General features: G+C 47.0%; 1 protein-coding gene across 1 annotated transcript in view; it reads left to right on the forward strand.

Moving 5' to 3' along the window:
- The window catches only part of DOCK4 (dedicator of cytokinesis 4), a 348,354-nt gene that overhangs the window by 281,454 nt on the left and 45,895 nt on the right, over positions 1-21,005 (forward strand). Inside the window, 5 exon segments of the mRNA XM_029072864.2 lie at positions 6,654-6,729; positions 7,364-7,464; positions 8,658-8,716; positions 13,793-13,941; positions 15,625-15,710. Of these exon segments, the coding sequence (XP_028928697.1) occupies positions 6,654-6,729; positions 7,364-7,464; positions 8,658-8,716; positions 13,793-13,941; positions 15,625-15,710 (471 nt within the window).

The following is a 21,005-nucleotide window of genomic DNA, read 5'->3' on the forward strand; positions in this document are numbered from 1 at the left end:
CACATCGCCAAGATGAGGGGACCCCTCTTGGAGCCTGAACTTGGCATAACATCACCAAGATCCTCCCTTTCTTCTCCATCCAAACTGCTACCACGTTAGTACAATCACTCATCATATCCTGACTGGATTACTGCATCAGTATCCTTTCTGATTTCCCAACCTTCTGTCTCTCCCTGCTTCAGTCTATACTTCACTCTGCTGCCCTGGTTACCTTTCTACAGAAACGTTCTGGATATGTCAGCCCCCTCCTCAGAAATCTCCAGTGGTTGCCTATCAGCCTCCGTATCAAGCAAAAACTCCTCTCTGTTGGCTTCAAAGTTCTCTATCATCTTGCCCCCTCCTACCTCACCTCCCTTCTCACCTTCTAAAGCCCACCCGGCACACTCCGCTCCTTTGGTGCTAACCTTCTCACTGTGGTTCTCACCTGTCCCACCATCGACCCTTGGCCCATGTCCTACCTCTGTCCTGGAATGTCTTCCTTCCTCAAATCCACCAAACTAGCATACTTCCCCACTTCAAATTCCTACTTAATGCTCACCTCTTCCAGGAGGCCTTCCCTGACTATGGCCCCCTTTTCCTCTGTTCCTCCTCCCCTCCACATCACTCTCACTCCCTCCCTCTGCTCTACCCCCTCCCCTCCCCACAACACTTGTGTGTATATATTTGCATATTCATAATTTTAATGATTTCATTAGTGATGTTACACATCTATAATTTTATTTATATTGATGCTATTGATGCCTGTTTACTTGTTTTGATGTCTTTCTTTCCCCTTCTAGACTGTGAGCCCGTTTTGGGCAAGGATTGTCTCTATATGCTGCTGAATTGTACTTTCCAAGCACTTAATACAATGCTCTGCACACAGTAAGTGCTTAATAAATACTATTGAATGACTATCCAGAACCATCAGTAGGAAATTCTTCTCCACCCATAGAGGTGAGCATGTGGGTTTCATTCCAGAATGGTTTGGAGAGATCCCTGAATGAGCATTCCCTGCTCAAGAATCCCAAAGGAAAGTCTAGGATAGAGAGGCTAGAATTTGGGGTGTTTGATAGTCCATCCCCAAACATGAGAATGGATGTTCAAGAGGGCATCCATCACCATGTGTCCTAGACTGGTAGTGGCTGCATCCCAACTGGATAGTCCATTATTCAGACTCAGGATAGATTCCTCATGGACATTTGCAAGAGAAGATATTAGGTTGAATGGTGTTTTGTGACCTCCTGCAGGTTGCAAAATATGAGAAGGAGGGAAGACTGATACCTCCAAACTCTCTGCAGACCTCCTTAAGAGTTCTGAACTCCCGGCTCCACCACTTGTCTAATGTGTGGCCTTGAGCAAGTCACTTCACTTCTCTTTGCCTCAGTTATCTGTAAAATGGGGAAAACTTTGAGCTCCATGTGGATCTTGGATTGCGTCCAACCTAATTAGCTTGTATCTACACCAGTGCTTAGTACAGTGCCTGGCACATGAATAAGCACTTAAGAAATATCATCAAAAAAAGAGCAAGAGCAATAATAAACAGACTTTATCTGACACCAGGGGGTGAGTACTGGATCACTCTTCTGTGTCCCAAATCGTGCATCTGCCCTGGATTTTCAGGTGGTTGACTCAGTGGGATTTGTTACAGCATGCCCCTAGGTCCTGCCTGAGTTTTATGAAGAACCCTGAGAACTCGGATTTCTCTCCTGGTAATGGACGATAAGACTGGGAACCACCTGAGTTTTGGAAGGCTGATTAGGGTTCTGAGGCTGAAGCTAAGACCACTGAAGCTGGGTTGGGTAGGATTGCTCTGTGATTGGACCTCTAAGGACTCCAAACCCTGGGACAGCAATGTCATCCATGGAGAGTTGTTCACAGGCACAAAGCTCCAGTTTGGAACCAAACCACACTCTGGCTATATGTTGGCTCATTGGACCATCCACAGATTAAGCAACATTTTGGCTGTCTGCAGGGCTTGGTTTTTGGCTTCTTTCCAGGACATTTAACAGATTAGGGTGACCCAGACCAGGATTCATTAGCACCAGAGGAGGTTTTTCTCGAAGAACAGACAAATTTATTGGAGTCCTGTTAGGGAGTCATTTGGTACTTAAAAGCTCAGGCATGTGAAAGTGATTTGGTCTTTCCTTGGCAGCAGCTGCAGAAGAAAGACACTCCAGGGAGGGAATTGCAGGAGCCCAGGACTCTTTTCCCAGGAGAGCCATTTGCAAGGGTCATTTGTTCGCTGATGAGGCCCAGGACTCTCTCAGGCTCCTCTTCTGTACTGTTTTGGAGAAAACAGCTGTGACTGGAGTGGAGGAGAGCATTACCACTTCTCTTCCTGTCCCTGTGTAGGGTGGCCATAGAGTCCCAACTTGCCTCTCTGTTTGCTTCTCTTTAGTGGACTGAATCCATGGGGCAAAAGCCCATCGGCAGATCCAGCACCTTCTACTGACCAAAGCCACAGAGTGCCCAATTAACAATCATTGACTTTACTTTGAACATGAATGTCGTTCTGATCACTGGAATGTTTGCTTCCACATCTTATTTAGGAAGACTACTTCTCCCCCGACCAAGCGCACTCCCTGGCAATAGGTTGGGCACTTTGGAAGCAACCCTTAGGGGAGAGTTTAGTTCATTTCCACAGTGAGTGTACCACAGAAGTAGCAATGCAACAAACGGCCCCCTAGTGGACTGGGAAAGTTGCATATCTCAAGGCTCCTGATTCATCCCCAGAGGTAACCTTGGCCCTGAAGGATTCAGATTCATAGTGCTGTGCCAAGATTAAACACTACCTGTCTGTACACTGTCCTATGCAAACCAAGGAAGGACACACAAGTGGAGGTCTGTGTTAGCTTTCAACTCCATGTTCACCATCAGAGCAGAGATGTGACCCAACAAAGTGAAGGCCAGTTCAAATTTCATCACTGTTTGCTGCCCACACTGGGTTTCCTTCAGCAGCCTGGCCTTTTGCTGTGGCCTAGCACAGAATTACATGATACGCTAGGTTCTCTCCTTGGAAATCTATTTTTTCCCAAATGTCACTGACAAGCTGGTCAGCTCTGCCCGGTTGCCCAGCAACCAGGCGCCAGGAAGGGTGGCCCAACCCTGATGAATTTCATGAAACCAATGACTAAATGATGTGCGGGTATTGCAGACTCATCTGTCTTCTTCATTCAAGATGGCTGGTTGATGCCAGAGCCTCCTAATAATAATAATAATGTTGGTATTTGTTAAGTGCTTACTATGTGCAGAGCACTGTTCTAAGTGCTGGGGTAGATACAGGGTAATCAGGTTGTCCCATGGGAGGCTCACAGTCTTAATCCCCATTTTACAGATGAGGGAACTGAGGCACAGAGAAGTTAAGTGACTTGCCCACAGTCACACAGCTGACAAGTGGCAGAACTGGGATTAGAACCCGTGAACTCTGACTCCCAAACCCGTGCTCGTTCCACTGAGCCACGCTGCTCGTGGCTGACAGGGTGCCTTCTACACTCTGCTTTTCCCTGCCCTGTGTTGGACAGTGGCGATTATGGGCTCAGAGCAACATGCCTATGGGCGGAGGAGAGAACAAATGAGAGGGATGGAAGGAATACATCTGGGTTCTAGAGACATAAAGGAGATGGAAATGAGGGAGAATGCAGTCAAAGGAAGGTATAGGTGGAGAGCATGAACTGTTTATCTTCCCATGAGGATGTAATAAGCAGAACGATTCTTCTTCTGGATGGTCAGATTCTTTCTAAGCATGAAAGTGAGGCCATGCAGATCAGGGCATTACTGATTTGCTCTTCTGTGATGGTTTCATGGAAGTGTCTTCTATGTGCTGATACATTTTCCACTTGCAGATCCTGTCAATGTTTTCTAATCTACCTCTTGGTCTCTTGATTTTTCTGGAGCCTCTGCTCTAGGAAAATGATCCCCACCTCCTGTTACTGCCACCAGACTGATTTTTCTGGGCTGTTGTCTCCCACCACTCCACTGTTATACCACATTGTTTGAAATTAACTATGTTTCCTTGTGCCTTTAAAATGATTTCTCAGATCTCCTGGGTCACCATATAGCCACTGCCTGGACTTACTGCCACTGCCCGTTCTCCTCTGACGCTGTGTGGTGAAGAGCTGTCTGTATTTCATGATCTATCATTGGGCACCCTCTCCTACTGTTGGTGACGGGTACAGTCAGCTGGTTCTGTCTTGAAAACTGCTCAAGAGGCTGGATGGGTCCTCAGAAGTAGTCCTAAGTCTCATTGAACACTGGGAATTTTTAGCACTTTGGAAACTTTTACTTTGGTATAAAGCTTTGTGGCCTTCTTCAGTCTCCCACAACTCATGCTGGCTTGTTGGATTCATGGTCCTTCTTCTCTACCATGGCTTCAGTGGATAACATAGTGGCAGAAGTGGGTGACAATCAGTTCCCTGTTGTTGATAGAAAATCTTTGGGTATATGCCATTCACTGCAAGTTTATATAATGTGATTCATACCCTAGGTTTGCTTCAGGTTTCTTGTCAGTTCTTAGAGTTGTGCTGATTGGGCCAAGTAGTTTACAGTGATCTTGCGTGTGTCCTCCAGAGCTCAGTCACCAGAAACCTGGATAATTATTTGAAAAAAATTTGCAATCGCTTTTTTTTTTGATGGTAATTATTGAGCACTTACTATGTACCAGGCACTGTACTAAGTGCTGAGGTAGATACAAGATAATCAGGTTGAATACAGTCTCTGTCCACACAGAGCTCACGGTCTTGTTCTCCATTTAAGTTAACAGGCACAAAGAAATGAAGTTTCTTGCCCAAGGTCACAAAGCAGACAAGTGGTGGACCTGGGATTAGAACCCAGGTTCTTCTGACTCCCAGGCCCATGCTCTATCCACTAGGCCACTCTCCTTCTTATACATGTACCCTGTAAAATGGGAAGGATCGCCAGTGGACCAGAAGCATAAGTTAATTCCAGCTACCAAATCCATCATTGTATCAGCAAGTATGGAGGCATAGAAAAAGTTGAACAAGACCATACTGCCCAGCTTTGATGTACTCCAGGGGTGATGGGGAAACAGTCAGGCAGAGAATCTTCAGCTATTAGTACACTAATCATTCCATCATGAAGGGCAGCCAAATTTGCTTAGTAGCTGCCAGGGCCCAAAACTGTGGATAATATCACATGCTTTGGCAAGTCCATCTGGTGATAAACCAAAAATAATATGCAATGATGGCACGTGAGACCGATGACTTCAGAAGAAGGGGAATTTAGCCCCTTCTTCCTCAATGGGATTTAGGAATCATGACGATAAATGGGTCTTTTTCGCTGTCTTTTTGCTTTTCTTCTACTGACTTGGGATACTTGATACCATGATGATGGGATCTCCTGTCCAGAACAACAGATGAGCCTCAGGCCTGAGACTTTGGAACCAAGAAACTTCACAGAGAAATGAACAATAGTGGTTTACATGGCACTACTCCCTCTCTCTCATCCCTGCCAGCTAGGTTCCCCTAGGGCACAGGGTGAAGTAAGTGAGGAGCCAGACTGAAGAGGTGTGAAGTGACTGTATGGTCTTCCCCCACTTTAGATAGCTAGAAGCAGAACCCAGACTAGAACCCAGGTCTCCTGATTCCCAGAGAAGGTTCTTTATGCATCGGATCAACAGTAGGTCCACCGCATACAATCAATGATATAGATTGAGCGTATACTGTATCCAGGGCACTGGGCTAAATGCTTGTACCATACACAGGTACCTACAGGTTAATTTCTATTGCCAGCGGTATCTTGAAGTACAAAGGACAAATATGTCTGTATGCACACAGTATTTTTTTAATGGTATTTTTCTTATGTGCTTACTATGTGCCAAATACTGTATTAAACACTGGGATGGATACAAGATAATCCAGTTGGACACAGACCTTAGATGAGGTAACTGAGGCACAAAGAAGTTACTTGACTTGTCCAAGGTCATGCAGCAGACAAATGTCAGAGTCAAGATTAGAAGTCATGTCCTGACTCTCAGGCCCTTGCTCTTTCTGGTAGTCAATTCTGCTGCTTGCAATATAGAGTGTGTGCTGTATCTTTCATTCATTCAATAGTATTTATTGAGCAATTACTATGTGCAGAGCACTGTACTAAGTGCTTGGAATGTACAAATTGGCAACAGATAGAGACAGTCCCTGCTTACGACGGGCTTATAGTCTAATTGGGGGAGACAGACAGACAAAACAATAGCAATAAATAGAATCAAGGGGATGTACATCTCCTATCTTGATATGGGATACACATATTGGCTTGCTCTTAAGGCTTGAACTTGGTGACCAAGCAGAAAGAGCACTTGTATGGTCAAGTTCTGCCATTCTTGCCAACCACCAGCTCTCTCTCCTCCTGCTATCTCTCCTAAACTCTCCCCTATAAGCATCAGAAGCCCCTTCACTGCTGAACAGTCTGCCCTCTAAAGTATTTGATCTTGGTTAACTGCTTTTTATCTCACTGTAAATTGCAAATAGCTGCCCCCTACTGTAGAGGAAGTTGGTCCTGAGCGAGCAAACACTCATTCTCCCCACTGCTTTTCATTTGTCCCGCCGTGGCCCTCAATGCCCCTTGGAATGGCCCAGGCCTCTTGCAGAACAAGGGAAACTTCCCTGTTTAATCTATCAGATGAAATTTTTCTAATAATGATCCTTTTTTTAAATCACTAGTGTCATCATTACAACAGTGCTGTACCTCTCGGATGCACTAAGGAAGAACTTCTTAAATGAAAACTTTGATTACAAGGTAGGTGACCCACAGCTGCGGGTAAGAATATTAACTTTTTCTAGCTATGTTCAGGTCAAGGAGACCATGGAACTCAATGAAGGAACCATTTGGTCTATCTTACTCCCCACTCCCCAGCAAATAGCAATGGTGTCTACATTGTGTAGAGATGCAGAGGACAGCCTGGAAGGGTGTTTTACAAATTGAATCATTGACTGATTGAAAAAAATCAAACTTCCTTGCATCTGGGCCTAGGAAGTGAGGTTCCCCATTAATACCAGGGAAACTGGTGGTGTTTCTCTGGGGCAGCCTCTCCCTAGTTTCCACCTTTCAGATTGGAATCAATCAATCAGTTAATCAGTGGTATTTATTGAGCACTTACTGTGTGCAGAGCACTGTCCTAAGTACTGGGGGGTGCGCAATACAACAGATTAGGTAGATGACCTCTTGGGCCTGGAGTCCCTCTTGGCTCCCCTCTTTAAAAGCAATTGAAATTGTGAACTCTAATTTCCAGTGGTTGAATCCAACAGGCACACTAAGATCATCAAGAGATTCTATTTCCTTGAGGAGTCTGGGATACTATTATCCCAGATAATGTACCTGGGTTTGTCTCCACCTTCAGGCTCTGGTTATAAATTTCTTGTGCTTCCTTTAGATCTGGGACTCCTACTTTTACCTCGCAGTCATTTTCATCAACCAGCTGTGCCTGCAGTTGGAGATGGTCACACCTTCCAAAAAGAAGAAAGTGTTGGAAAAGTAAGTATCTTTGCTGGTCCCTGTCGACAAGTGGTGTGGAAATTGGATAATGAAGCTACTGACAGTGTTAAGGCTGAAAATGGGCTTTTGCTCCAGAGTAGGTTAGAAAAAACACAAAAATTTTTATCCTTGTATTTCAGGTGGTGGAGGAGGGGATGGAAAACCCTATTCATTTAAAAGTAGGGAGAGAGGTATTAGAGAGGAGATGAGGGGTGAATCTCACATGGCTGAAAACTTTACGCTTCTGTATTGAGTACTGTTAAGAAAGCAGCTTTACAAAACAATCTTCAGGAGAGGGTGGATGCATGGGGATGCACCAAGTTCTGACTAAAACTCTGAGCCCTGTTTGGGACATGGATTATTTTGTATTTACCCCAGCACTTAGAACAGTGCTTGCCACATAGTAAGTGCTTAACAAATAACATTAACAACAAGAAGTTAGGATGTGTGTGTTTGTGAGTGTGTGGGGGTGGTGGGGAGTTGCATATGTATATTAATGGGTGAAGGTGTCTTGTATATGCACATGTGTGGATGTGGGGGTAAGTATGGAACCATGTTCCTATGCATATGCACGTATTTGTCAGCAGGCGCATGCATATATGCATGGTGTTATGTACCCACATGCATGGTTGAGGGAGTTTGTGAGGTGACACATAGGAGTGTGTCTTGGGTACCCCACCCAGCCTTAGAATTTACTGAGCCCCATACTGCCTCTCTCTGCTTCCTCCCTAGGGAGCTTGGGTTGGGCCCTCAGTTGGTGGCGTGAAGGGGCCCATCTCTTGGTTACAAGGGAGTGTTCCCCCCACCACACTTCATATATGGGCTCACCCTCAGTATGTGGTCCCGGCCACCAGACCCCAGGCCCACAGGCCCTCAAGGCAGACTCGGGGGAGTCCACAGAAACACTCCCAGGCACCTCTCAGATCCAGGAGCATGAAGTCTAGGGTGGAGGTAGGGGATTGAGGGAGGAACAGGCCTCCATCCCCTATCCTGTTCCCAGCCTGGACAGAGGGGAAGGTTGAGAGACCTACCCTCTCTCCCTCTCCCCCTGCCCACCTACCAGGGCCTGCACATTCCCTGGAGTAGAGGAGACCCACCACCTCTCGAGAATGGGCCATCTGTCCTTCCAGACCATCAGCAAGATAGAATCTCTTTACAGAGTCTTTCCCCTCTGATACTTTGTTCTTCCTTAGGTATGGAGATATGCGGGTGACCATGGGCTGTGAGATCTTCAGCATGTGGCAGAACCTGGGTAAGGAAGGGAAATGAAGCCACATCCTAAGAGTAAACATTCACCACACCTTGTGGGCAACAGTAGTTAGGAGGATCCAGGCAGCGTCAGCCAGAGGGCAGAGAAAACGTGGTTGAACTTGAAAATGTTGAGACAATGTCCTTGGAACTCAGCACTGAAGGAGGCTGTGGTCAGTTTCTCCCCTGTGGAGGCAGCTGAACAGCCCCTCAGGATTTGCTGTATTTGACCAAGAGAGGGTAATGAATACAATAATAATAATAAGGATAATAATGATGATGATGATATTTGTTAAGTGCTTACTGTGTTCCAGGCACAGTACTAAGGGTGAATACAAGCATAATTCCTGTCCCACACGGGGCTCACTGTCTCAATCCCCATTTTACAGATGAGGTTACTGAGGCACAGAGAAGTGAAGTGACTTGCCCAAGTTCACACAACAGGCAAGTGTCAGAGCTGGGTTTAGAACCCATCACCTCCTGACTCCCAGGCCCATGCTCTATTCATCTATGCCATGGAATATTAGAATTGGAGGTTTGAGGAAAACAAGTGGTTGATCAGATCAGTCACTGGTCTGGATTCAACAGCAGATACCTGTTCGTCCAGCATTTTTATTTTCAATACCCGACCACTCTACACCTCGGCTTCTACCCACCAAAGTCCCCAGCCAGGAAGCGGCTCCCATGTTCACTCAGAACTGGAAATGGAATGCCACAGCTCTAGAGGAAGTGGGGTGGGGAGAGGATCTCCCTGGAGAAACACTAATGGTCCAGGCACAGTGCAGCGTGTTGGGTGTCATCAATTATGTGGTGTGCACAGGGTAGTGCATGTGACATCCCATATGTATTCTCTAGTGTGATCAGGACCCACACTAGTGTCTCCTGAGGAATCTGTGATTTCTCAGGCTTAAAACTATGTTCCTAGAAAAGAGTCCTGTGTTGAGACCGCAAAGGCTATTACTCTCATTTTGAGTCCTGCAGAAGCCCTTAGTTTAAACATCTTTATTTTGAAAAACTTGAACCCAAGAGCACAAAGCCTAGAGGGTATCCCAGGTCAATCTGAAATAAATCTATGCTTGGAAGAAGCCTGGAATTTCAGTTTTGTTCATTCTCCTTGCCCTGGGGTAGATACAAGATAGTCAGGTTGGGCATAGTCAATGTCTCACATAGGGCTCATAGTCTTAATCTGCATTTTACAGATGTGGTAACTAAGGCACTGCGAATTTAAGTGACTTGTCCAAGGTCACATGGCTGACAAGTGGTGGAGGCAGGATTAGAACCCAGGTCCTCTGGCTCCAAGGCCCGTGCTCTTTCCACTAGGCCATGCTGCTTCTCTTGGTGACAGGAACTTTATCCAACCTGATTATCTACCCCAGATCTTGGCACAGAGTAAGCACTCAACAAATACCAGTCAACCTCTGCCCAGTCTCTCCCCTATCCACAGCTTGCCCCCTTTATAATCCTCTGGTTTTTTCTTCACTGAGGCCAGTGTGCAGATTCTCTTAGAGTTAGAAAAGCTGCAAGAAGGGGAAGCAGTGAACCTGATACCTGTTTAGTCAGCCCCTCTGTGTGGGGGCTTTCGGTGAGATCTACCACTTTTAAAGCTGCAAGCACCACAGTGCTTCAGGCTGACGAAAACACACATCTCTTGAACCTGACTGGAAAGCCATCACAACCACAGACTGATCCCACGATTACCCACTGGCCTGTGTTAAGCCTGGTTCAGGCCAGCAGCCTGGATCTCCTGGGGCTTTGGGGAGTTTCCTTAGGGTAGTCCTAGAAGACTTTTCCTTTAGGTCCTTTATTTTTCTGTGCTGATGGCTGTCCTAGAGGTGAGGTAGGGGGATCCCGGGAGGTTGTGGGGTTAATTGGAGTAAAGTGGTGATGGAAAACTTTAATCTTCCATTAGAGTAGATGCTCCTAGAAGGCTGAAGCCTATCAAGCAATCGATCAATTGGTGACATTTATTGAGCACTTTCCATATACAGAGCACTGTACTAAGCACTTGGAAGAGTCAAATGCAGTGGAATTAGTAGACACTGTTCCTGTTCTCAAGGCTCTTTTAATTTAGTGGGATCGCTTTCTTCTATTGTGAGTTCCTTCAGTACTCAGATCTGAGCTCTTAGTCTGGCCTCAGACAGATGGTCTGATGACAGGCCTTTCTCTACCCATCCCTCTCCAGCTCCTCAATCCACTAAGTGGGAGTTGCTGACGATGAGGAGACTGTTGGGGAAGGGTGCTGTCTGGCTTAGGGGGGCATTAGCTGGCTCTTCAGTGGTCTAGGTGGTAGCCCTAGCTTAGCCAGGGTTCTTTAATTGTTCACTAAAGTTTAACTGGAGAGCTGTTGATGCTGCTGCTTCCAGGCCCAACACCGTACTCCAAATTGCATTCGATAGCTACTACTCAGAGTACACCAGGGCCCAACTCTGTATGCCTAACTGTTCAATGGTAGCTACTCAGCTCACTTCAGCGGCCACCCCCATACCCTGAACTGCATTCAATGGTGATCACTCAGTTAGCACCAGTGCCCACCTTCTTACTTTGAACTACAATTGATGTTGACAGGTCAGCTCACACCTGGGTGCACCTGTGTACCCTGAAATGCATTTGATGCTGACCACTCAGGTCACACCAGAGCCTACCTCCGTACCCTGAACTGTGTTAGATGATGACCGCTCAGTTTCCACTAGGGTGCATTTCCATACCCTGAACTGCATTTGATGGTGACCGTCCAGCTCACACGAGAGCCCATCTCCTTACCCTGAAGATGGTAACTGCTCAGCTCGCACCAGGGCCCACTTCCATATCTCATACTGTTAGATGGTGACCACTGAGCTTGCATCAGGGTGCTTTTTCAAACCCTAAACTGTGTTCATACATGAAAGCTCAACTCACACCAGCGCCCGCCTCCCTATCTCAAACTATTAGTTGGTGACCAATCAGCATGCACTAGGGCTCACCTACATACCCGTAACTGTATTGTTGGTGACCACTTAGTTCTTTCCAGGGCCACCTCCAAACCCTGAACTGTGTTTGATGGTGAATAATCAGTTTGCATCGAAGCCCACCTCCATACCCCCAACTGTTAGATGTGACCACTCAGCTCACATCGGGGCTCTCCTCTACGCCAAACTGTGTTTGATGGTGATCATTCAGCTCACACCAGGTGAACTTTTACTGAGGACTGAAAGAGCCATGGACATTACCCAGGGGGCATCTGGAGGAGATAGCAATTTGATTCTGGGCTCCGGCATCAGCAAGCAGAAGGCAGTTCCTTCCCCCTCCTCTGCTTGTGGCCCTCATCCCTTAACTGATCTCTCTGAGCTACCAGCTCTTGCTCTCAGCCCTGGGCAAGCTGTTCAGAGAGGAAGGAAACTTCGCCCCTACTTTTAGAGGCTTGCAGAGGGAGGAGGTATCTCCTGCACACCCCCACAACTTCCCAGATCTCCTCACAGCCCAATGCCCTCAGCATTTCACTTGGAAAAATCAAAGGGGGGAGGTGGGATTAGTGTGGAGACATTCACATTGGCCTGCATGGGATCTGCCCAGCCTGTGTTGGCTGTAGCCCTCCATTGTGGGAGCAAGGATGACAGGCCCTTCTCTACCCATCCCCCTCCAGCTCCTCAATCTATTCTTCAGCCCCCGGGCCTATTGCCTGCCCTCCTTTCCCACTTCAGCTCCTGTTGAGGAGGCTGGTGCTTGGAAAAGGACAGCTGTGACTTAGCCCCGGTTCCATCTAGATAGGAATTGAGTGTACAGCCAAAGAACAGGGACTCAGGAGGAAGCCTGGACCTGCTCCCAGCTTTGATGTGACTCTTGTGGTGACCAGACCACACTCACTTCTAGGCTGCATCTCTAGATTGTCAGATTGACACAACTGAGGGGTCAGTGGATGGCATTCATATTTTCCCAGGGGGCTCAAATCTTGTTTTCACATTTCCTGGTCTTGTCCATGCCACCCCCCACACTCTCAGCTCCACACTACTGGGTGCCCAAGGCCTCTAATCTGGTGAGGTCACAATACATGACGAATTAGACCACGAATCCTGAATGATACTTCCTGAGCCACTCCTTTGGTCCACCTGGTCACTGGGCTCAGTGTCTGACAGGATCAGCAGTGTTACCATCAAGTCCCCTTAAATCCTATTTTCCATATTTGCAAGGTTCAAGCAAGCAAGCAATGATATTTATTACTGTATGCAGAGCACTGTACTAAGCACTTGAGAGAGAGCAATACAGTAGAGTTAGTCGACATGTTCCCTGACCACAAAGAGCTTACGGTCTAGATGGGGAGACAGCCGTTAATATAAATAAATTACATAAGTAATTTATAATACATATCTACATAAGTGCTGAAAATAAGACTTTCCTCACTTGCTCAGTAGCTTGGCCTATCAGGCAGACCTTGGACTCTGGAGGTTGAAGGAGTTTGGCAGGGAGGGATTTGACTTTAGCTGCTTTGATTTGAACTTGTTGCCAGCTCTAGGTGGGTAGTCTCAGTGTCTCAGTGGCTGTCGGAGTACTCCGTGGTCTGAATTCTGAGGGGAGAGGAGAAGGGATATGATGCCTTGGTGGAGGTCCCCCAGGTGGAGGGATGCTGTGCAGGATTAAGGGAGGGTATCACCTGAGGGGGTTTTGTGGGTCTCCCTTTGGGAGATGTCAGTGGGGGTAACTAGAAGTGGGGGAACCTCAATTTTTCTGAGATGGAGGAGAGTGATTTGAGGAGGAGAGGATTTCCCCAGGTCTCCCAGGAAGAAGGATCCATCACCCCAGATTCCAGTGCTGACCAATCCACTGAAATGTAGCCAGGTAACTTATAAATGTAGGACACAATCGGCACAGCTGCCCATCTCCAGAAGGCTCTCTGTGGTGCAAGAGAGTGGCTTTCCCCTCCTTCTGGCTCAGCAAAGCTGAATGGGGTGCTTTGCTGATGATACCAGCCCGAGGTTGTCTTTGCCTCAGCCTTTGGGCAGGTTGAGATGCCATTGCCTCTGCTGCTGTTTGCAGTTTTCATTTGCTCTCTAAATCCCATCAGAACACCAGACATTGATCCCCCCTCTTTCCCTCTCACCTTCTCCAGGGGAGCACAAACTCCACTTCATCCCTGCGCTCATCGGCCCCTTCCTAGAAGTGACTCTGATTCCTCAACCGGACCTGCGCAGTGTCATGATTCCCATCTTCCATGACATGATGGACTGGGAGCAGCGGCGCAGTGGCAGCTTCAAGCAAGTGGGTGTGGTTCCATCTCAGGGGGCCGAACTGCAGGGTCATATGGAACAGCAGGGCAGGAGAGAGTTGAGGGGAAGCCTGGGGCAGTTGCAGGAAGAAAGATCTGGTTTGGGTCTCTCCAGCCCCATGCATAACTCTCAGTTCTTGCTAGTCCCACTCAAAAACTCTCAGGTCTGGTTGGAGACCCACAGTTAATGAGATTGAGAGTCCAGCCCAGAAGGCTGCAGGGAAGCAGTGGCTTCACCCCCACAGTTTGGAACTTGGGGAGGGCATTGGTCCCTGTCATCTTCCCCACACCTGGGGACCTGGGGGGCATCAGTCCAAGTAGCCTCAACATCTGGAGTCAGGGGGGAACCAGCCCCGTTGGCCTCGTGGAGCTGGGGCCTGTGCACTGCAAATTCCGACTGCTGAGTGCCAAGTCAACCCCATGGAACCGGCAGAAGGCAGAGATGGGAACTGGTCATTTGCTCTGCCCAACTTCAAGGGATGCAGAGGAAGGAATTGCTGATGCCTGGGGGCATTGTGGTCAGGTGGAGGTTCCTCTGCCCAGTGGAACCTAGAGTGTTGTGGCTGCCTTCTTTGGCAATATGGGAGTTAATCCAGAAAAGGAAAGTAGCAAAGCTGGGAAGGTGGTTCTAGGAATAATCAATCAATCAATCAATAGCAATTATTGAATGCTTGATCTAGGCAGAGTGCTTTAGTGCTTTGGAGAGTTGTTGGCAGGGAAAGTGTCTGTTATATTATTATGTTGTATTCTTCCAAGTGCTGAGTACAGTGCTCTGCACTCAGTAATGATAAATAAATATGATTGAAAATACAATGGAGTAAGTAGACACGACCCCGTCCTCAAGGAGCTTTCAATCTAGTGGGGGTACACAGACAATAAAATAAATGACAGGTTCAGAGTTTAAAGATCTGAACCGAACTGCTGTGCAGAGGAATTGCTTGTTCCCCAGTCCAGATAGGGTCCAGCCCCAAACTCCAGGGCCAGGCAGCAGTCGCCAAACAGTTTGGAAATGAGATGATGTAATGGAGAGGTATCCCCATTCCCCAGACTCTGGTGACTGGTTGGTTAGCTTTGTAAAGACCTATCTTTCTCCTTACCACAGTCCTTGAGGAAGAATCGGGGAGTGAAGCAGGGCTGCCGGCTTTTTGCTTTCAATCCACAGATAGCCACGGCCAACTCCACTCTTCTCCAGACATTTGGAGTCACGTTGTTCCACTTAGTCTAAAAACAAATCCAGTGGATAGGTGCCAGTCAGCCTAGCCAGCAGTATGACACCCTTATAATAATAATAATAATGTTGGTATTTGTTAAGCGCTTACTATGTGCCAAGCACTGTTCTAAGCGCTGGGGTAGACATAGAGGAATCAGGTTGTCCCACGTGGGGCTCACAGTCTTAATCCCCATTTTACAGATGAGGGAACTGAGGCACAGAGAAGTTAAGTGACTTGCCCACAGTCACACAGCCGACAAGTGGCAGAGCTGGGATTCGAACTCGTGAGCCCTGACTCCAAAGCCCGTGCTCTTTCCACTTAGCCACGCTGCTTCTCTAACCTCCCCACCCCCCATAAAATGGACACATCTCCTGAGAGCATTTGAGTTTTCTCAGGATGCCTCTGGGAGTCGATGACAAGCCAGAGCTAAGAGGGGTTCAAGTCTCCTTCTGGGGCCTATTTCAGGTGGAGGCCAAACTGATCGACAAATTGGACAGTTTGATGTCTGAAGGAAAAGGGGACGAGACATACCGGGAGCTCTTCAACAGCATGTGAGTAAGAGATTTCTCTCAGGCTCGTTTCCCTCAGTGTCTCCGGTATCCTGGTGGATGTGGTCTCTCATTTGAACTGTCTCCTGAATCCTGGCTAACAGAGGGGATTTGCAAATGAGTCTGAGTCTGCTACTGACAGAAGCTTTTACCTTGTTAGGGTGGACAGTGTAACTATAATTCACTTTACCCTTCATTTTCCTGACCACTTTAGATAGGGAGAAGAAAAGTTGCAGGTGGAGGGAAAGAGAGGTGGGAGAAGCAGTTGTTGGTTATTGGGGCAAGGAGTCTGGGGAGGGAAATGGAAGGGGCAATTCCTGTTTGTTGGAGCAGACAGAGGGAGATGGGGCAGTTTCTGGTTGTTGAGGGAGGGAGAAGGGGATGTGAGGAGCCCAATAGGTGCTACCCTCCAGATGCCTCATTTGTTTTATTCTGCCCATGCTTCTGTCACTGCTGCTGCTGCTGCCACTTGGATTGAAGGCAGATAGGTGAGGGGAGGCATGAGCACAAATTCAAAAGTCATCATCATCATTAATGCTATGTACTGAGCACTTATTATGTGCACCACATTGTACTAAGCACCTGTGAGAATATAATACAAGAGTGGCTCCCTGCCCACAGTGAGCTTAGCATCTAGAGGGGAAAGGCTCCCCTAGGCAACCTGGCTGCCTCTGACCAAGAAGAAGGAGTAGCTGAATGACTCAAGGCAGGGGGCAGGTGAAGGGTGGGGGGTTGAAGTACTCATTCATTCATTCAATCATATTTATTGAGCACTTACTGTGTGCAGAGCATTGTACTAAGCGCTTGACAAGTACAATTCGGCAACAAATAGAGATAATCCCTGACCACAATGGACTCACAGTCTAGAAGGGGGGTGACAGGTATCAAAACAAGTCAGGGACCCAGAGAAATGGTCAGAGACAAGAGGAGAGAGAGAGAGAGACAAACTCAGAGTTTCAAAACAGTCGGGTCTGTTGTAATCCAGCCCCAGGCACTTGAGTCGGGGGTGAGAGGAAAAGGGGGAGGAAGGAAGGGAAGGAGAAAAAGAGTGTAGTAGGGGGATTGTACTGAGGGCCCTGTGGATGGGGAGCTCAGTGCCCATCCCCAGTACCCTGAGTTCCCACTCACAGTAAGGATCAGCTGACCCCCTTTCTTCTTTTGAGGGTCTCTGACTGAATAAGGGAATCCTTTTCAGGGAGCTGAATGTAAATCTACCATATAGTCTCTTCTCTGCCTGCCTAAAGAGGTCCTCAAATACTGATTTCACTGTTCTAATCAGTAGTATCTATAACAATAATAATAATAATGGCATTTGTTAAGCACTTACTATGTCTCGAGCACTGTTCTAAGCACTGGGAATGATTCAAGCTAATCAGGTTTTGAACACAGTCCCTGTCCCTCATGGGATTTACATTCCTAATCCCCATTTTACAGATGAGGTAACTGAGGTAAACAGAAGTGAAGTGATTTGTCCAAGATCTCACAGGAGAGAAGGGAGGGAAGACTGGGTGTTGGGGTCCCAGAAAGTCACAAGATGAGTTGAAATGGCGAGTGTGCAGTGGGAGATGGACAGGTATGGTGGGAGCCAACTGCTTTCTAGAAGACTTCGAAGGTCCTTGGCGATAAAATCATCATCAGTAGCATTTATTGAGTGCCAACTGTGTGCAGAGCATCTGACGTTGCAGAACATCCGATGTTTGGCCACTTAGAGCGCTTAGTCTTGCACAGAGCATTGTACTAAATGCTTGGGAGAGTAGAGTTAGTAGATATAGTCTCTGCCGTCTTACAGTCTAGCTAGGGAGAAAAACACTAACATAAATTACAGATAGGCGAAAGCAATAGAGCATAATGATATATACCTAAGTGCTACTGGGGTCAGGGTTGTGATGAATACTCAAGTGCAGAGGTGACCACTCTTACCACTAAAACACAACCCTGGATCACTTCCACAGTCCACTTTCTTTGCTCCAGTGCATGAGCTCCATAGCGCTGCTGGCAGAAATCTAGATATCAGGCCTACCTCGTCCATTTCAACTTTATCCTTGTGTGCCTTCTCCTCTGCCTGGCAAGGTTATTACTCCATCCTTATAGACACCCATGCCCATTGCCCTTGGCAGTTGTTCCCGATGTTTAATTCCCTCCTCAAACCCCCTGTCCCTCAGCCTCCCCAGTCTCTTGCCCCCAATGATCTGGCCACATACTTTAGTGAGAAAATTGAAACTGTCAGGTGTGATTGTCCTGAAATTTCCCCTGCTCCTCTTCAGGCCCTCCCTCTTCCTGCCTCTTCTTCCACTTTCCCATCTTTCCCAGCAGTCTCTCAAGAGGAGACCTCCGGCCTTCTCTCAAAATCTGCCCCCTCCACCTGTGCCTCTGACTCTATTCCTTTGCACCTTATCAAAACACCTGCCCCCTCCCTTCCATCTTCAACTGTTCTCTCACCGATGTTTTTTTTCCCACTGCTTTCAAACATGTTCATGTTTCCCCATCCTAAAAAACCCCCCCATTTTCAAGCATGCTCGTGTCTCCTCTATCTTTAAAAAATATCCCTTCACCCCACGCCTTCCTCCAGTTATCACCCCATGTCCCTCCTACCATTCCTCTCCAAACTCCTTGAGCTAGTTATCTACACCTGCTGTCTCAAGTTCCTCTCCTCCAGTTATCTCCTTGATCTTTTCCAATCTGGCTTCAGTTTCCTTCACTCCGCGGAAACCACCCTCTGAAAGGTTACAAGTCCTTCTTGCCAAATCCAAAAGCTTCTACTCCACCTAATTCTCCTTGACCTCTCAGCTGCCTTCTACACTGTTGACCACCCCCTTTTCCTGGAAATATTATCCAACCTCCATCCTAACACTGTTCTCTCCTGGTTCTCCTCCTATCTCTCGGCCATTCATTCTCAGTCTCTTTTGCAGGCTCCTCCTCTGCCTCCCTTGCTCTGTGGGCGTCCCTCAGGGCTCAGTTCTGGTTCAACCACTATTTTCCATCTACACCCACTCCCATGGAGATCTCATTCTCTCAGTGGCTTCAACTACCACCTCAATGCAGATGATTCTCAAATCTACATCTCCAGCCCTGATTTCTCTCCCTCTTTGCAGTTTCACATTTCCTCTTGTCTTTAAAATTTCTGTACTTGGATGTCCCGTCAACACTCAAACTTAACATGTCCTAAACAGAACTCCTCTTACTTTCATCCAAACTCAGTCCTCCCCGTGATTTTCCCATCACTGTAGTCAGCACCACCATCCTTCCTGTCTCACAAACCCATAACCTTGACTTTATCCTTGATTCATCTCTCTCATTCAACACACATCTACCACTAAATCCTGTTGCTTCAATTTTCACAATGTCACTAAAATCCACCCTTTCCTCTCCATTCACATTCACTTATCCTAACCCTCCTTGATTAATGCATCAGCCTCCCTGCTGACCTTCCTGCCTCCTGTCTTTCCCCACTCCAGTCCATATTTCACTCTGCTGCCCAGATCATTTTTCATCATCATTAATTGTATTTATTGAGTGCTTATTGTGTGCTGTCGTCCTCTCACTCACGTCCTGTCTCTGAACTTGAACATTCTCCCTCTTCATATCTGACAATTACTCTCCCCACCTTCAAGGCTTTATTGAAGGAGCATCTCCTCCAAGAGGACTTCCCTGACTAAGTCCTCATTTCTTTTTTCCCACTTCATTTGCTTCACCCTGATTTGCTCCGTTTATTCACCATCCCCTCAACCCCAGAGCACTTGTGTATCTATCTGTAATTTATTTAAATTAATGTCTCTATCCCCCTCTATACGGTAAGCTCATTGTGGGCAGGAAATGTGTCTGCCAACTCTATTGTATTGTACTCTCCCAAGCACTTAATATAGTGTTCTGCACACATTAAGCAACATGGCCTAGAGAATAGAGCATGGGCCTGGAAGTCATAGAGACCTGGGTTTCATTCATTCATTCATTCAATCGTATTTATTGAGCACTTACTGTGTGCAGAGTACTGTAATAATAATAATAATAAAGTTGGTATTTGTTAAGTACTTACTTTGTGCCAAACTCTGTTCTAAGCTCTGGGTAGATACAAGGTCATCAGGTCATCCCACATAGGGCTCACAGTCTTCATCCCCATTTTATAGATGAGGTAACTGAGACACAGAGAAGTGAAGTGACTTGCCCAAGGTCACCCAGCTGACAAGTGGAGTTGTTGGGATTAGAACCCATGCCCTCTGTCTTCCAAGCCCGGGCTCTTTCCATTACGCCATGCTGCTTCTGACTATACTAAGTACTTGAGAGAGTACAATATAACAATAAACAGGCACATTCCCTACCCACAATGAGTTTACAGTTTAGAGATGGGGAGACAGACAGTAATATAAATAAACAATCTACAGATATATACATAAGTGCTGTGGCACTGGGACAGGGAAAGAACAAAGGGAGCAAGTCAGAGCAGCACAGAAGGAAATGGGAGAAGAGGAAAGGGGGTCTGAGTCAGGGAAGGCCTCTTGGAGGAGATGTGCCTTCAATAAGGCTTTGAAGAGAGGGAAAGTAATTATCTGTCAGATTTGAGGAGGGAGGGCATTCCAAGCCAGAGGCAGGACGAGACCCCGCTCAGCCTCTTGTCTGCTATGTGACCTTGGGAAAGTCACTTCATATCTCTGTGCCTCAGTCACCTCATCGATAAAATGGGATTGAGACTGTGAGTCCTATGTGGGACATGGACTGTGTCCAACCTGATTACCTTGTATATACCCCAGCGCTTACAACAGTGCCTGGTACATACTAAGAGATAAACAAATACCATTTTTTTAAAAAGTAAGTGCTCAATAAATGCTATTGATTGATTGATGTGAAAGCACTGGAATGGCAGGAGGAGGAGAATTAGTGTGGAGAAGATAGATTAATCAGACCATCTGGAGGAGGTGTGATTTCAGAAAGGCTTTGAAGAAGGGGAGAGCAGTGTCCTGCTGGTTATGAATTGGGAGGGGAGTTCCAGGAAGGAGGCAGGTTGTGAGCAAGAGGTTGGTGATTAGAGAGATGAAAATGATGCCCAGTGAGTAGGTTGGCTTGAGATTGTTCCGGTTGCGGCATCTTTGAAAGCAGCATTAGCTCCATGGGCATGTACATTATCTGCCCTTTTCACCCACACACAAAAGAGTGTGGGTAGAGGCCTCTGCCATTTAAAAAATGCTTTTGTATCTTTCTCCAAGTAGATTCTGGAAAGCTTTGTGTTCTCCTCGGTGCCACTGAGGGCATAGCTCAGAATTCCTAAATAAGCGCCAGGGCGCCTTAACCGTTGGAAATGAGGAA

The sequence above is a fragment of the Ornithorhynchus anatinus genome, chromosome 10, assembly GCF_004115215.2.
Source record: "Ornithorhynchus anatinus isolate Pmale09 chromosome 10, mOrnAna1.pri.v4, whole genome shotgun sequence".
NCBI lineage: Eukaryota > Metazoa > Chordata > Mammalia > Monotremata > Ornithorhynchidae > Ornithorhynchus > Ornithorhynchus anatinus.